Source organism: Natrix helvetica (assembly GCF_964273705.1).
Source record: "Natrix helvetica genome assembly, chromosome: 1".
Taxonomy (NCBI): Eukaryota; Metazoa; Chordata; class Lepidosauria; order Squamata; family Natricidae; genus Natrix; species Natrix helvetica.
Window position 1 is genome coordinate 79588030 of NC_138548.1, and position 18711 is coordinate 79606740.

Below are 18711 nucleotides of genomic sequence, written 5' to 3' on the forward strand. Positions count from 1 at the left end.
TGGAGCGCCGCGGAGGCTCGCAGAGGCATCGCAAGTGGTAAGGATGCATGCACGCTCTGTGTGCGTTCATGTGGTGGACGCCAAGCGCCGTTGCACCGGGATCCGGGATCCAGAACCCACCACTGGTTAAATAGATATATTATTATCTCTGGTAACACTTAATGGTCTTTGGCTCATGCCAGGACTGAAATGTCAATGCTTTATGAATATATTTATAGATAAAGAATAAGGATATGGGAAGAACAGATCATATGTTGCATTTTAAGAGATGATGTTACAAAAATTGTTTATATTTGTGATGAAGGCAACATGTCTCATCTATATTTATATATCTATATCATCTATAGATATATACAAAAACACATTTATATTACTATATTCTTACTTTTCTTTCTCTTTTTTCCTTTTTCCTTTTTCTTTTCAGCACCTTCTATTCTTTCTTTTTATTCTTTCTTTTTAGTTTGTATTAGTTTTTACTGTTGTAATCACAATCTTTAATACAATTACTATTAAAATGCCTTTTCCATATTTTGATCATTTTATATATTTTCAGCATTCATCATTCATTGTTTGAATGAGCTAAAAAGCCCCAAATTTTCATATGATATAGGGAGTCTCTGCCTTGGGAAATAGTGATTTTAGAATATATTCTAATACATAGCTAAAAGATTAGCATAAAATACTATCTCAAGATTAAATGTATTGGCTTTTTTCCCACTACTGGAGAGTTACTGGATAGCTTGTAATGTAACATTTTGAGACTACATTGAAGATGAAATTTTAGAACATACTCATACACATTTCTAATATCAGGAAATGAATTATCAAGAACAGGAAGCACAGGATCTTTACCACCTGGAATTCTATATGCTGCCAATAGCAAATTGAGCAATGAGGTTGAATTTGACCTCTGTGAATTTGGACAGATTTAATAGTTATGATATATTAGACTAAGGGGATGGATTGCAGCTAATACCTTGGAAGTATCAGATTGTTGTGGCTTCAAGTAAGGGGAGACTGAATACCATCAAGGACTCTCTTGAAATGCACAGGATGCTCAGTAGCTGTTACGGTAATTAAAATTGACATGAAGGTGTTGCCTGTCCAGTCACCAATTATTAAAAAGTCCAAGTTTCATCAACTGAACAGTCCAACAAACCAGTTGGCTATGTGTAATTTAGGATTTAAAACTAGGATTTTTTCCCCTAAATTATCTTTAGCGGTCCTGATTGTGAATATAATTTAAAAGCATGGCGCTAGTACAGATAAACAATTTTTCCAGGAACATGGTCTAGAGATGCTATGTACAATTATGCTACATAGAGGTGGTTTAATACATTGTGAGTAGAATATCAAGAGGTGTTTTACCAATAAATATAGGAAATACAATACAATACAATACAATAGTAGAGTTGGAAGGGACCTTGGAGGTCTTCTAGTCCAACCCCCTGCCTAGGCAGGAAACCCTATACCGTTTCAGACAGATGGCTATCCAACATCTTCTTAAAGACTTCCAGAAAGAATAGGAAGGTGCCATGGCTCAGCAGTTAAAAACTGGAAAGGTGACAACCCAGGTTCGAGATGCAGCACCACACAACGAGGTGAGCTCCTGCTACTTACTCCAGCTCCTACCCACCTAGCAGTTTCAAAAGCGTGCAAATGCAAGTAGATAAATAGGTATCACTTTGGTGGGAAAATAACAGCATTCCATGAGCTTGTGGTATATAGTCATGCAGGCCACACGACCACAGAAATGATTTCAGGCAATGCTGGTCCCTTGGCCAAGAAATGTCGGACATGACTGGACAGGTGAAACCTGTACCTTTACCTTTATAGGAAAGAATGATGCTTGGTTGGATATTAAAAACTAGAAAATGACAATACTAGGCGTTCTGGAAGACAGGTGATAAGAACAATATCTACTATCTGACAGAGAAGGTAAACAGACAGTTGTCAGTTTGAGATACTAGCAGTTATTCTGGGAGAAGTATCTGCAAATCAGTAGTCAGTACAGGATCCTGCAGCTCAGATTCTCTTGAAGTAATCTTGTAACTTTACCTTAAGTCCTTCGCTTATTTTGCAGTTTCATGGGCCTTTGTTGATTTATATATAAGGCGTGAAGCCTATTATTTTCAGTATGAATTCTCTACAGTGTTTCCCTTAACAAAATAAATGTGATACTTAATACTTCACTCTAGATCGTCCAAGGCAAGATCTTTTCTCTTCCTCCTAAAATACAGGTAGGCAGGAAATAGATCATTTCTGAAAATTTGAAGTATAAATAGCAATGGTTTTGGTTCTTAGTTGCTTGTCTACATAACAGCAAATAAGACACATTGTTGAAAATTTTTCATGCCATAGGTGGCACACAGAGCCCTCTTTGTGGGCACACCAGCCGTTGCTGCAGCCCAGCTCTACTGCGCATGTATATGTGCCTCCCGCCAGCCAGCTGGTCTTCAGGTCTCTGCCGCGCATGCATGGGGTGGAGCCTTCCCCGATCTCCGCAGGTTCCCCCCCAGCACGCCCTACCTTTCTACTCAATTTCTGTCGCCTGCACCAACCTGGAAGACAAAATGGGGCATGGGAGTGCCACATGAAGCCCCCCTGCACCCTGGTTTGGCCCCGGAAAGCCTCCTATACCAACTTAGAAGCCAAAACGGGGTGCAGGGGGGGCCAGGACACATGTGTGGGGGACACGTTTGCATGCACAGGATTGGAGCATTCACTCTTTGGGCACTCAGCACCAAAAAGGTTAATCATCACTGGTATAGGATCTCCTGCTTGAGCAAGGGGCTAGACTAGAAGACCTCCAAGGTCCCCTTCCAGCTCTATTCTGATTGATTGACATTCATTTTGTCATGGAATATCTCAGAAAGTGTGAGTTAAAACATTTAGCCCTCTACCTCCATATATAGGCCATTTCCCAGAGCTATTACTATGAAACACAGTATAGGTGTTGTGTTCCATCTCTGTGTTGTGTTGCTGTGCAAAGTTTTCACTCTGCTTGCAGCCAAAGGACTGAATCTGAAATGAATTCTGCCACTTCTGCTAGATGGGCTCTGTAAGTGAGCCTTGTTTTTTTCCACAATAGTATGTATGAATGCAAAGTGACTTTCTCAGTTTCTGTCTGAAGAATTCTCTATTTAAACAACGGGTCAACAAATCCCTCCATTAAAACAGGATTAACTGTACTTTCTTTCACTGAAGAATTGCCACTTGAGGATCGAATCAGTTTCTTAAGAGAGAAGTGGAGAAATAGTTGCTATTTGGCAGTTCTCCAAAGCAAGTAGCACCCCCACTGCTTTGTAATCAATGTTTCTTCACTGTAGGGGCAATTGATTAATCATGCAATTGGAGACTCTGGCAAGGGGAGGGAAAAAGTAAAAAAAACAAAACAAAACAAAAATCCCCTGGTCTTCCTATAAAACAATGCTTGGAATAAAGTAGGAGTGAGTAGAAGATCGGTCAGAGCAGATTTCTGGGTATTTGCATTATATTGTAGGTGTTTCTGCCTCCTAATTATCTCATTGTAGAACCAACTCAGCAGCTTTGCTGAAAAAGAATACTTGTGGGAAAAACCAAGAACATACGGTATTTGTGTGTGAAAGGATTTGTGAGATTGGTTCTGGGGGTAAATCACGCATTTCTGGGCTGAGCGCGTGTTTTTGCAGCGCCTTGTTTTTAATGCTTAACATTTGTCCCACAAATCTGAGCTCCTAGTTTTGCAGCCTGCTAAGAGGTTGGAATGATTTGGGATTCCCTCTTTCTCTCTCATGCATGTTAGCAAGGCATCTAAGTCAGTGATGGGATTCAATTGCTTTTACTACCGGTTCTGTGGGTGTGGCTTTGTGGGCACGGCTTTGTGGACATGGCAGGGGAAGGATATTGCAAAATACCCATTCCCTCCCTACTCCTGGGGGAAGGTTACTGCAAAATCCCCATTCTCTCCCCACCTCACTAACCTGCTTTCCAGCTCCGTTCTCCTGTTGTGGGCAACAATAGAAGATCGGCTGGGAGGCAGTGAGGGCAGGGCCAGCCTATTTGCCGGTTCTCCGAACGACTCAAAATTTCCGCTACCGGTTCTCTAGAACCTGTCAGAACTGGTTGAATCCCACCACTGACCTAAGTGCATCTTGAAAGCCTGACGTTTTGGGCCTGCCGCTACTCTTAGAAAGGGAAATGATTCATAACCATTCCTTATTGTCCTGTCTTTTGCCAATTTGCAAGTTTCTCAGCAAAAGAAGAAATCCAGCGGCTATTTCCGATTTGGAATCGGAAGCATCATTAATAGCACCAGGACCGTTCTGATACAATGAGGAGAAGAGTATATTTTATTCTCTAAATAACTGCTTTGCTTGCCAGTAGTCAGGTGCCCTGACTTCCAAAGCATTTCCGGATCTCTCAGTTGACTGGGGTTGGAATGCAAGGTGGAGACAAAGTCGTATTCATAGGCATGAATCCTCTTCTGGATTTCTGAAACCCTTTGAATTGTGCAAAAACACATGTGCCGTTTTTAGAGGTAGGGTTCGCTTGAAAGGAATTTGGCTTTCCTTAAATCTGCTACCTTCTTTCTCCCTTCTTTTCTGCCATAATATGGCTAATATCATCATGCTCTCTGCTACTACAGAGAGAATATTATTGTATTTTTGTGAGCCAATGTGAGATTATTAAAAACCCCAGAAATGTAAGGAAATGACACATACTCAGCACTACTTGTTTATGAAATAGAAATAAAGTGACATTACACAATGAATTTGAACACATTGTCATCTGTCCCACTGTTGTGTATTCTTTCAGTTTAGCTATTGTTATTAATAACTTTGTTTAATTGGGATTTTTGTTTTGGCTGTAAGGATAATTGAAAACATATTTTTAAAATGTATTGTTAGAACGCATATTATTACCATAGATTGCAAACATTGCTATGCAACATATCATAATTAAAGATGGAGTTTTTTCTTGTGCACGTTGACATGGTAAAGTTAACCAAACGATATATTGTATCATATTGAAATTCCTCATAAATTAAAAATAGCATTTGGATCTATAATGATTTTTCTATATTTCTCCTTTGTCCAATTTTAACTACAATTTCTCCCTGGTTTCCATCTTTTGATGGAAGAAAGGTTTGCAGTGCCAATGCACACACATTTCTATCTAACATGCATGTCTATCTAGGCACATAATTTTGCCAACTATTCACATCCCTGCAACGTATTTCCTAAAAAAATGCATGTTTTGCTTACTTTGAAGAATATACATATTTTTCCACGTGTTGCAATTTTTGTCAGAGAATTAACACCAGAAATAGTCAGAAGATATAATTTTCATAGGATAACTCATTTTTAATTCATTCATCTGTCTGAACATAGGAAATTAATTATACCACCTATTTATTTAGTACAGTTGATATATTTCCTCATAATATGCACACATATAGATTCATAATATGCACACACATAGATTCAGTTTGGTTGTGTTTAGTAGTTGTATCCAGTTCAGTGGTGGGTTCCTACCAGTTTGGCCAAACTAGTAGTGGTTTGGCGGCTTGACTCTCTGGAACTGGCAGCGACTCAGGCCTGCCCAAACCAGTTATCTGGGTGGCGCCATAGGCATTGTTTTTCGCTTCTGCGCATGCACAGAACAATTTTAATTGCACTGCGCATTGCACACAGTGCACATGAAGTGCATGCACGCATACGCAGCACGCACACGAACGAACCAGCAGTAGTGCTTGCTGGAACCAACCCCTGATCCAGTTAGCTGTAGAATAATAGATTGTGTGACATAAATTGGAAAATACTTGGCAAGATGACCTGATATGAATGCTTTTGTGTATCCTTATCTTTCTAGACTCTTCTCTAAGATAATGCTGGTTATTTCTGTCCCGCAGGTGCAGCTGGCAGCAGCTCTGAATGTTCCTGTGGCCGCAACCACTTTACCTGTGCTGTTAGTGCTTTTGGCGAATGCACTTGTATCCCTGCTCAGTGGCAGTGTGATGGTGACAACGACTGTGGGGACCATAGTGATGAAGATGGTTGTAGTAAGAAAACAATCCATAATTAGGAGGGAGGGATTGAGGCTGAAGAAGACTTATATGTGTTTTGTATGCATTTGTATTTGGTGCTTTTAAAAAGGCATATGCCTTGCTTTTTTTCCTAAAGGGTCACTTTAAGACTATTATTAGAATCCGGAAGACCAAATGCATGTTGCTAAATTATGAAATGCTGAAACCTGATCTCTCTCCAACCACTTATCTTTGACCTTCTTGGAAACTAGTGGAGGCGGGTTTTTGTTACATTATGTTTTGTGCTCCTCGGATACAGCAAAACCGAGTTTTGCATTTTGTGTTTATTTTCTGACATAACAGGGACTCAACTTCCACTATCACATCATTATAAAAGACATGCAAATGGTGGTTTTTAACTCTGGACTGTTGTGCATTTTGAGATCACCACTCATTGATTGGCAGATGTAGGCAAAGTTTATAACTGGCACCGATGGTGCAGGAAAGTATAAGCTAATGGAGATCTTGGAGATTTTAAAAATACAGTCATAAGTTGAGAATGAGGAGGTTTAGGAGGGGAGAGAAAGTGGACTGGAGACAGAAGAAGGATGCAGAGTGAAACATGGTCATAGGAGAGTCGGGAAGGGTGTAGTATTCAGCACTTCTTCTACGTGATACCTTCTGAAAGAAGCCACTAGTGATGGAAGATCTTGGATGTTCAACTTGGACAGTTGAAGCAGTAGAGCTGTAACGCCACCTGCTTTGGTGATTTTATTCATCTGTATTGCTTTATGCTATGGCTTCTTTGCCCCTCTTTTGTTTACTAGACACAATTGGCTAGGTTCCCACGAGCTAGAAATTGATAGGTTGTGAATTCTACATGCTATCCCTTTCTCCCTCCAAAGAAAGCCCTACAGAACGGGCTGAACATTTTAGCTTTTTAAAAGTGCATTGGAGGTGGGATTTGTTGGAATTTAAGGAGCAAAATTGTGGTCGCTAGCAGTACTTTTAAAGCATTGGGATATACACTTCACTTTTGTACATGGACACACACAAATTTAAGATGATTTTTCCAGAGATTTTTGCGGGTGCGGGGATTACAGAGAGAAAAAATGGGTTTAGCTTTAAAGGGTTTCTGTTTGGTTACTTTAAAGCCCTAAATGCACCCCTCCAAAAATAAAATCTCCAGGTTTTCCCAGTATGCTCATATATTTATTTATTTTAAAGATTTATATGGTTGCCCATCTTATACAACTCTGGGCGGCTCACAACAACAATAGAAACCAGTAACTATAAAACAATCATAAAACAGTAAAACGATAAAACAAAAGCCCCATGCCTTCAGCGTTCCCTTGGGATGCCCCTCCGTAAGCACCAGTTGCTTAAAATTGGGAAATTTAGGCTAGCAGTTTTCAGAGCTCCGCCGAAGCTCCATAGCTCCATGCAAATGGAGGAGTCAACCAGACAAGCTTTGCGGAGCAGACAATGCTTGAAATAGAAAAGGATACAGAACATCTTGAGGGGAAATCTCATGCTCAGATCAGATTACAGCAAATGTACATGGGCGTATATCAGAATTCTCTTTCCCAGAAGGAATACAAAGCAAAAAAAAAAGAAACTGAAAGAAGAAATCAAAGTCAAGCAGGTTCCTTGTATCTTCTTCACAATATACCGCTGCGTTTTGCCGACACTTCCCACTCCTCGATCAGCTTGGTTTTCTCTTGTGATGTTTTCTTCCGCTGGTCTGGTTCAAGTTATAGTGGACCGGTGAGCTGCCGATGGGAGATGCCGCCCAGAAACGCCGTTTTTGAGACCGGAGGAGTTGAGTTCGCCGTTCTGGGAGCGGAGAGGTTTGGAGGAGCTCGGAAGAATGGCGAAAGGCAAAGAAACGGCGCCTGGAGCGTGCGGGGGCGTGCTGTGGTCGTTTTTGGAGGCTTGAGGCTTGTGGCTTGGAGCAAGCCAGGGACTGGAGCAGGAAGGACTGGAGGCCGGTAGGAGCGGCGTTGGGGCTTGTAATGGTTTGGCTGGAGTGCTTAGAACTTGGATGCAGGCCTAGGCAAGACCTAAATGCCGAAGGCCTGGTAGGAGAAGGGCTGCGTTCCAGGAGGCTGCTTGGAGGCCAGGGGGGAGGCTTGCTGGGAACTGGCAGGCTGTTGGGAACTGGCAGGAGGTTTAACATCAGACTTGGCAGGGGAGTTTTTTACCTCCTGCCAGCCACCTCCTTGACTGTTCCGTTTACCCCCCCCCCCTGCTGGCTTTTGGACTAACACCTGCCCCTGTTTTTCATCCGTGCGCGCCCTGGAGGTTTTTTACCTCCCTATCTTCATCTGACTGACCATCTGCCCCTGCCCATTATCAAGCAAAAATCCATCTACCCCTCGCCATCCACCATTGACCACCCACTAGCCCCCACTTACTGACCGGCACCTGACCAGCTTATTATCATCACTACCCGCCCCCCCTCATCTTGGACTGGACGATTCTCTTTGCACCGGAACCCGGCTTTTTCAATTTTATTGGACTATGGCGTATTGACCACACCATCTGCAGCACAGAGCCTAGGCCCTGATGAATTTTTAACAGCATATGTACTCTAGGCTAGACCTAATCCTACTGCGGGAGTCTCCCCTCTCGCAGGTGTGGCCCTCCTCCCTTTCAAGGGCCCACCTTGATGACGGATTCATTAATCCCGAGAGGTGGAGGAAGCGGAGACTTAGGGGGGTTTTAGTTAAATGTTTTTTAAATTCTTTTAGGGGTTTAGGGGTTGAGGGGTGGGTGGGTCAGATCAGGAGCGATGACAGAGCCAGGTCACCAGGTGGGGTCTTGAGCAGAAGGAGCAGAGAGGAGGAGGGGGGAGAGGATATCATTCCTATACAGGGCTCCTTGATTCCAACAGTCGTAGGGAGGGGCAGATACGAGGACAGATTAACAACTCGCAGTCGGTTGGGAGACCGTGGGTGCTGGTTACACCCGGTCACTTGTACCAACCCCCGCGTTCTAGGTGGTCAGGATCTGCAGGCCCAGGGCCTGAGGCTGTTGTTATGCAAAGCGAGGTCCGTTGTCAATAAGGCCCCCCTCATTCATGATCTAATTTTGGAGGGGGAGCCGGACCTCGCGGGAATAATGGAAACCTGGTTGGGCCACGAGGGAGGGTTACCCCTCGTGGAAATGTGCCCACCAGGTTACCAAGCATTTCACCAGCCCCGGGCCCGGGGAAGGGGCGGTGGGGTAGCAGTGATTATCCGGGAGGACTTAGAGCCGAGGGAGTCCACTGTGCCACAGACGTCCGGATGTGAATCCCTTGTTGTGAAATGGGGCCCTGGGAGGCAGTTGGGCCTGCTGATAGTATACCTGGCTCCCCGCCATACATCAGCGACCCTGCCTGAGCTCCTCGAGCTGATCTCATCGGTGGCGGTTGAGACCCCCAAACTTCTAGTGATGGGGGATTTTAACCTGCCGTCGGTGGGAGAAGCATCAGAGGGGGTTCGGGAGTTCATGGCTTCCATGATAGCCATGGACCTGACTCAAATGATTCAAGGCCCGACACACGAGGGAGGTCACACCTTGGACCTTGTTTTTGTCTCTCGCCAGTGGTTGAGTGATCTGGGAGGAGTGAATTTAACCATCACTCCTCTGTCATGGTCAGATCACTCACTCCTCCGACTTGACTTCCCTGGTGCTACCCCTCGCTGCGGGGAGGCGGAACCGGAAAACACTAGATGGTTCCGCCCCAGGCGCTTGATGGAACCAGACAGGTTCCAGACGGAGCTTGGGCCACCTCCTGCAGCCCTGACCCGCCCTCGGGTAGAGGACCTGGTGGCCGCGTGGAATAATGCGACTACCGGGGCCTTGAACCGGGTGGCGCCTTTGCGGCCTCTCCGGCGGCAACGATCCACCCTGGCTCCTTGGTTTACCGAGGAGCTAAGGGTGATGAAGCACCGCAAGAGATGCCTAGAGAGTCGTTGGAGATCCTCCCGATCCGAATTTGACCGAGCACAGGTACGAGCCCATTTAAGGACGTACCTAGTGGCATTGAGAACGGCCAAACGTCAATATTGTGCCACTCTCATTGCATCCGCAGAGAACCGCCCTGCCGCCCTGTTTCGGGTGTCCCGCTCCCTTCTGTTTCAGAGGCCGCGGGAGGCCCCTCTACAGGGTAGGGCAGAGGAGTTTGGGAAATATCTGCAGGATAAAGTCGCTCAAATCCAGAAGGATTGGGTCCCCTTCAGTGGCCCAGTCGAGACTCCAGTGGCGAGTCTTGAGAAACCTTTTTGGGAGGAGTTTGACTTGGTTGTCATCGAGGATTTGGACAGATTGCGTGGACGACTGCGACCTACCACATGTTTACTGGACCCGTGTCCCTCCTGGCTTGTACTGGCATCCTGGGAGGTTACACGCGACTGGCTCCTGGGCCTAGTGAACGCTTCGTTGGGTGAGGGGTCTCTCCCGGCCGCCTTGAAAGAGGCGGTGGTGAGACCCTTGCTCAAGAAGCCTTCCCTGGACCCTACGGAGCTGGCCAATTATCGTCCTGTCTCCAACCTTCCCTTTTTGGCGAAGGTTGTAGAGAGTGTGGTGGCTTCTCAGTTTCCACGACATCTGGAGGAGAATGATTATCTAGACCCGCGCCAGTCCGGCTTTCGCCCTGGGCACAGCACAGAGACGGCCTTGGTCACGTTGGTAGATGATCTCTGGAGGGCCAGAGATAGGGGCTGTTCCTCTATCCTGGTCCTATTAGACCTCTCGGCGGCTTTTGATACCATCGACCATGGTATCCTGTTGCGCCGACTGGAGGGGTTGGGGGTCCGGGGCACCGTTTTGCGGTGGTTCGGCTCCTACCTCTCTGGCCGGACGCAACGTGTGTTGGCAGGGGAGCAGAGGTCGACCCTATGCCCCCTTACTTGTGGGGTGCCACAGGGGTCGGTCCTCTCGCCACTCCTGTTCAACACATACATGAAGCCGCTGGGTGAGATCATCCGTGGTTTCGGGGTGGGATATCATCTGTACGCTGATGATACTCAGCTGTACATTTCCACCCCGAACCACCCCAACGAGGCCGTCGAAGTGATGTCCCGGTGTGTGGAAGCCGTACGGATCTGGATGGATGACAACCGACTCAGGCTCAACCCTTCCAAGACGGAGTGGCTGTGGGTTCCGGCTCCCCGGTTCAACCAGATAATTCCATCTCTGGCCATTGGGGGCATTCAACTCGCCCCCGTGGAGCGGGCGCGCAATTTGGGCGTCCTCCTAGATGCCAGGCTGTCCATGGATGAACATGTGACAGTCGTGGCCAGGGGGGCGTTCCACCAGGTTCGCCTGGTGCGCCAATTGCGCCCCCTATTGGACCGGGACGCCCTACGCACAGTCACCCATGCGCTGGTGACGTCTCGCCTGGACTACTGTAACGCTCTCTACATGGGGCTTCCCTTGAAATGCACTCGGAGACTGCAGTTGGTCCAGAATGCGGCCGCGCGGGTGATTATGGGGAGTACCAAGTACTCCCATGTGACACCTCTCCTGCGCGAGCTGCACTGGCTTCCTGTGGTCTATCGAGTGCATTTCAAGGTCTTGATTACGATCTTTAAAGCGCTCCATGGCTCAGGACCTAGTTACCTGCGGGATCGTATTCTGCCCCATACATCCCTACGACCCATCCGCTCGCACAGAGAGGGACTTCTCCAGGTGCCGTCCACCAGACAGTGCCATGGGGCGGCGCCTAGGAGCAGAGCCTTCTCTGTGGCGGGCCCAGCCCTGTGGAATGTCCTCCCCTCGGATATTAGGACCACTACTGACCTCCGCTCCTTCCGTGTCAAGCTCAAGACCCACCTTTTCCAAATAGCTGGCCTGGCTCAACCATAACTTCGTATCGCTCCTGATGGGTTTTTTAATTTAGTAATTTTATTTAAGGGGATTTTAAATTGTGTTTTTAATTGTCTTTCACTTATAAGTCAACTCTCCTCCATGCACATATGTATATGTCTCTGTTCTTTTTGTATATATGTTTGTCTTATGTGTATTTTTATTTGTTTTGATTGTACGCCGCCCCGAGTCCTTCGGGAGAGGGTTGCGGCTAATCAAATAAAAATTATTATAATTATTATTATTATAGATCAAATTACTGACTGCTTTTTAAGACCGGGGATGGGTGAGTGAAGGTCAGTAAAGAAACAAGCCCACTCTTTTATGTTAAAGATGCTAGGGGAAAACAGCACTTTGAACCTAGAGGAGCAAAAAGAGGGTAAAGAATTACATCGGAAAGAATATGCATAATTATGTATTCAAACAGCTAACCTGATGGAAGGACCATGTAGAGGTAAATGAGTGAGGAGGTTCCCAGGCATGAAAAAAAGAAGTATATTGCTGGATATGGAGTTATAGATTTGATGGGATCTCTTAATTTTCGTCTCTGGCAGCTCCCAGCCAGTTGCCTGCTGTGGTTTTAGTAGAGTCTCTTTAAGTGTTGCTATGTAACAGGGGTGTCAAACTGAGGTCACTGAGGACCACACCAGGGTTAGACCTTGGGGGCCGGGTTGGTGTGGCCAGCTCGACGTCACTTGTGTTGCGCCCTACCTGTGGTGGCCTGAGCACTCTGCCAGCAGAAACAGGCTCCCAAGCTCCATTTTCGGCTGCGACAGCCTCCTGCAACCCTCTGCCAGGAAAAATGGAGTTTGGGAGGGCCACGCATGGCATTCCCAAGCTCTGTTTTCGCTGGCAGAGGCACCATGGGGTGGTCCTTTGTTATTTCCAGGGTGGTCCCGCAGGCCAGATCTAAGCACCCTGCAGGCCAGATCCTCTCCGCCCGGGCCTTGGATTTGACACCCCTGCTATATAAGATGCACCTAGCTGTGCTTTCTTTAATGAACCTTGCATTACATTTCTTTTGGTGATTTTTTTACAAACCCCATATGTAGCTCTTTACTGATCTCAGCCACAAACAAACATTTGTGCTTGATTGTGGTTAGGCCCTCTTGCCAGTCTCCTTAAGAAATGCCACTTCCCACTAGAGGGAAACTGCTTTGTATTGGTCTGTCTGCTTTTCTGCAGGTACTGTAGTGGGAGGTAGAGTCCTTGACTGAGGTGGCATCCACCCTTGGTTTACAAATTAAGATTCATCGCTGCACAATAGATTATTAATAGTGACAGCTCCTTGCTTAACCTCTTCAAAGGTGGAAATGATAGCGTGACAAAGAACAATTAATTAGATGCCTTCATAGATGAACCAGGAAGCAAGAGGTATGCATATAAAAGTAGGAGGTAGGAAATATTGGTATACTTGGCAGCCTTTATATGTGAGAACCTTTTCAGCAACCAGTCCTCAAAATATTTGGAGTGTCAGTGAACTAGCTTCAAACCCCCTTTAATAAGTGAAGATTTTGTAAATACAATTCTGGGGTTTCCCCAACAGAAGAAGGCAAGAACCATAGTAAACATGTAACAAGCTCAGTCTTGCATGATGGGTGTTGCAAGTAATTCTTTGATAGAATTCCAAGCATCAGTGTTTGCCTAAATTATGAGGAAGCCTTGCCTACCTGACAGACAAGACCTTCCAGAAACTGGAATTAGCACTGGATAGTTTATTAAAAGCAGATTCTCGCTGATTGAAGGCATTTGTTATATACATCCCCCAATATAAATGGAGATTCCGTGTCTGGAATAGTACTTGGCAACACTTTCAAGTTAAAGAATAAAAATGTTGAAATGAACAACTAACAACAGCTACATAAACAGAGGGATAGAATCAAGATCACGTGAAGTGTTAATACCACTTTATAATGACTTGGTAAGGCCATACTTGGAATACTGCATTCAGTTTTGGTCACCACGATGTAGAAAAGATGTGGAGACTCTGGAAAGAGTGCAGAGAAGAGCAACAAAGATGATTAGGGGACTGGAGACTAAAACATATGAAGAACGGTTGCAGGAACTGAGTATGTCTAGTTTAATAGAAAGAAGGACTAGGGGAGACATGATAGCAGTGTTCCAATATCTCAGGGGTTGCCACAAAGAAGAGGGAGTCAAATTATTCTCCAAGGCATCTGAGGGTAGAACAAGAAGCAGTGGGTGGAAACTAATCAAGAAGAGAAACAACTTGGAACTAAGGAGAAACTTCCTGACAGTTAGAACAATTAATCAGTGGAACAGGCTGCCTCCAAAAGTTGTGAATGCCCCAACACTGGAAGTCTTTAAGAAGATGTTGGATAACCATTTGTCTGAAATGGTGTAAGGTTTCCTGCCTAGGCAGGGGGTTGGACTAAAAGACCTCCAAGGTCCCTTCCAACTCTGCTATTGTATTAATATACAAGGTTATATATTATATATAAAGATTATCTGAGAACAAGTCCCATTGAATAGGAATTTTAAGTATAAGATTTTATTTATTTTATTTTGTTTATTAGATGCTGTTTTTGATCGTTGAATGTCCTGATCGGTTCCGTGGTTTCGTTACTCTTTGTCTTTGAATTTAGCATTTATTTTCTCCTGGCATCTTTCTCTGACAGACTTACTTCCTAGAAGTCTTGTTCCCATTTCTTTAACGTCTTTGCTTCAGAGTATCGGATTTCCTAGATTTCCATCTCATATCTTGAAGGAGAGTTATATTTATGACTGAAGTGAAAATACAGGTTCATTTGTTCGCAGTGGATATTTCAGTAGATAGCAAATGTAGCCTTTGCTCTCTCTGCTTGACTTCCCAACGAACTGCTTTGATTACTTTACAAGCACAGTTATTGCATTTCTAGCAGTCTTTCTGAGACCTATCAGTGCAGATAGATTTTGGCAATTTCACACCTGAACCAGCCTGCACCTCAGTTGCTTGTCTGTCTCCTTAGTCCCTCACCTTTTGAGAGCAGAGGAACACTGAATTGTCTTCTGACAGCTGCCTGCAATTCAGCAGTACGATTCTCACCGGCTCAAGGTCGACTCAGCCTTCCATCCTTCTGAGATTGGTAAAATGAGGACCCAGATTGTTGGGGGCAATATACTGACGATAAACCGCTTAGAGAGGGCTGTAAAGCACTGTGAAGCGGTATATAAGTCTAAGTGCTATTTCTATTAAAATAGGGATGCAATTTTGTTAGATTAGAAAATATTTTACATATTGAGAGATCTATATGTAATCTTTCACATCAGTAGGGGAGCGGTGCAGAAGAAACTAATGAGACAGAAGCTTGTTCTTAGTCTCTCATCCAGTAGACTCATATAGGGCCAAATAACAGCTGAATCTTCCCAGGATCAAATGCATATTATGTACATGGGTGTGGTGTTTAATTTAATCAGTGTTGGTCAGCATGTTTATAAGTTTGGTGAAGCTTTCTTAAGGGAACAAAAAATATCAGGAGAAGGATGGGTGTTCCAAAAGACTGTGACATTTGCAAAAGCTGTAAAGAGACTCTTGATCTTAGTGAAGAAGTCTTGGAAGCCTGTTTTTCCTGAATAATGGCTATTTAGGCACATAGCCAAGTTTCCTAGTGCTATGATAAAATTTCTGAACATAGCTGAGTTGAGATCTGTTCTCCATTAAATAGGAAGGTCACTATATGGTCAGCAAACACATGAAACAATTATTTACTTGTCTGTTGACTGAATTGTGTCCGTCCCCGTAAGTGTGTATTCTCAAACTCTGCTTATCAGGAAGATAATTTTGTATGGGGATCTTGATATAAAATATAGATGTTCTTCCCTATTGTTAAGACCACTTTTGCTGCCATGCACTTTCCAAATGTGTTAATGGCCGGGAATGATGGGAAATATAATCTAACACATTTGGACCTGTCAACAGAGGTGGGGGTGGAAGAGCAATGTTTTCACACCCATCATCTTTGTTTCAAGATTTGTTTGTCTAAGGTATTTGCAAAAGATAAGTGTGATTTTGATGACAGAAGGTGAAGGAAATTGGTGTGAAATTTGCTTTTACTTCTAGACCTCTGTGTGTGTGTTTGTGTGTGTGTCATATTTTTCTGACATATTTTCCTCCCTTCATTTTTTAAATAATCATAACAGATTATTATTTTTAAGAAAAAAATAATCTATTCAGACTTTTAAAATTAAAGGACTAGTACCCTAATTAAAGGCATTGTTTTGCATGATTAATAATGAAAGTTGATGTACATTAGGTGGGTTGTTAAAGTAGATTAGCATACTTCATTTCTAAAGAAGAAATGTGTGGAGCTTGAATTTGGCTTTTTTTGTGACTCAGGAAAGTAACAGTTGATATATGTGCATGTCTTTACTGAGCCTTTTAAAATGCTTCAGATTCAGATTTGGTTGCCTGGCTGTCTCCGAGCTGGAAAAAATATAGACACAAATGAGTTATATCTACAGTTTTTTTCCAGGGCTCAAGTTGTCAAGGTGGCTGGTATGAATGAATGCAATTTCTTCTCCAGTGAGAGTTTGGAAATCAGTCTTAGGTTTATGGAATCTTCATCATCATATAAAGATTACATTACCTAAACTGCAGATGTAAATTTAATTTCTGGCAGCAGCAGGGGGGGCATGCATGCAGTACTACATTACCCCAGGGTTGACGATTCATTTCTCTCTATGGAGGGACAGCAAAGGAAAGAGTATAAAAGCATTTCAGATTTCTTACTGGGGAACATAATATTCAAAAAACGTGATTCAAATTATCCAATTGGGCAAATGGTGATCTTGAACTTCATCCACCTTCCCACACTTAGGATCTTTTTGGAGTGTTGGACTACAGTTTCCATTAATCCAAGCCAGCATGGTCAGCTATCAGAGAATATGGGCGTTATGGTGAATATATCTTACCCAACCCTGATTGAAGAAGACTAGGTTACACGGTAATAGCTTTGCAATGATCATCAACTTGAGACTATGTTGGTATCAAAAGTTAAGAGATGGAATGGCGCAAAAAAAATATTTTACTCATCCCATCCACAGATTTACAGGGAAAAATTAGAGGAAGGAGTACTATGTTGCATAAAGTTCCAGGTGGAAGGGGAGAATATAAATATATTGAAATGGAAGCAATTCAGACAAAAGGGAGGATCTATAATAGAAGACAAAATGAAGAAGGGTGTCAAAATAAAAGTGTTAAATGGTGTTAAATATCCAGAACCTATATAAAAAGGTGGAAATATTTGGCAGTCCTTATTATAAAGTAATACTTTATTCCATATTTATAGGCACAAAAAAATCCATATTTATGTGGAAGTCTCTTTGGAACATATGGAACAAGATGGATTTTGTTGCTGTTGTTAATTCTGCTGGATTGGATAAATAGCCTATGTTGACCTGATTTTCAGAGTAAATAAAGTAGTATAGTATAGCCTATATATTGTCATTGTACAAATACAAATACAACAAAATTGGTTGTTGTGCTGTAGGGTTGTTGGAAATCTGCAAGCTAGATATAATTAAGAGAAATTGCTGCTTTTCTGCTGTTTCTGTTGTTCTGGTCATATTTCTGAGCTTATCCTTTGTGTGTCTTATTCTTCTTGGTTCTGTTTAATTCCTTTTGAATCTGTCTAAATTGAGAACCACACTGCATTATGAGTATATTCTACCATTCAGCTGGTTAAAGTGAGGTGTGTTTGTTCCTTTTTTTCCTTTGAGGACTGATGATAGTGAGCAAGAACCAGTAGTTCTCAGACTAGAGAGAGCTGTTACATAATAAACCATCCAAGGCCACTAAGGGAATCACTAAATATCTGTTCACTTAGAAAGGCAGGAGTAAGAAGCCAAGATTGTAAACTCTGCAATACGGAGGGAGGGGCAGAGAGAGAGAGGGGGAAGTAATCTTATTCAATAGTTATATGGGCATACACTCTTGAATTCTTTGCTCTGCAGTGCGAAATCATCTGTTGTCTTCAATACTTCCTTGTTGTCTGCAACAAAAATTCAAAACTAGCCAAACTGAGAATCTTCTGCCAAGTTTAACCAAAGGGTGAATTAAGGATTATGTATCTGGGGATCTGTGATTACTGTCAAGGCCAATTGTGATGTCTCACGTGTTCCAATCTAAAAATTTAAGGAAAAGAGAGCATCTGTATAGCTAATTTAAAGTTAAACTATTCTCACTAATGGCCATGTTGACTGAAGATTGTAGAGAGTGTAGATAAGCCCGGATGGCACTGTATTGGGGAGAACTACTACTGACAGCTCCTAGATAAATTGCTACAAATGCTAAGCATTTGGTTGATTAGTACTTACCTACTTTGTGCCTCAAAGTATTGTGCAATTTCAACCAGTATGATTAAAATGTGGCTGTAAGGTTAACCATGGCTAGTGTGTTTATTTATAACTTTTAAAACCTGATTTTCATAATTAAAGCAAATTCCAAAGTAGATTTGCAAAGATAGTTCCTGGCTGCAATTTCAGGATAAGGACACTGAAAAATTGGAAACACTAACTATCCAAATGGCCATTTATTTGCAAAGAAACCACCGTTCTTCCTGTTTATTGGGCTACTGCTGCAGATGATGACAGCTGTAAGATAACATCAGCAGACTGGGCAGAGATGAAAGGGTTTCTTTTTGTTGCTTGCCTGTTTAGTTGAAGGAAACCCTGTTCCTTTGGAAAACACGGCTACCAAGTATAAAATCTTTTCTTCTTCTTTGTCTTCTTCTGACAGACAGACAGATCTAATTCAATACTCATTGTAGAAATGTATTGTTACATTGAAGGCCTTCTCAGTGAAATAGTTTATAGAGCAATAAATCTGCATATGTTGCTCGATACTTGTG

The 18711-nt window shown here is 43.3% G+C and overlaps 1 protein-coding gene across 3 annotated transcripts in view; it reads left to right on the forward strand.

The window, feature by feature from the left end:
- Positions 1 to 18711, forward strand: part of LRP4 (LDL receptor related protein 4) — a 110708-nt gene that overhangs the window by 45590 nt on the left and 46407 nt on the right. For all 3 annotated transcript variants that reach the window (XM_081937437.1, XM_081937438.1, XM_081937439.1), the window contains exon 2: positions 5894 to 6043. In XM_081937437.1, coding sequence (XP_081793563.1) covers positions 5894 to 6043 — 150 coding nt within the window. The remainder of the gene's footprint in view (positions 1 to 5893; positions 6044 to 18711) is intronic.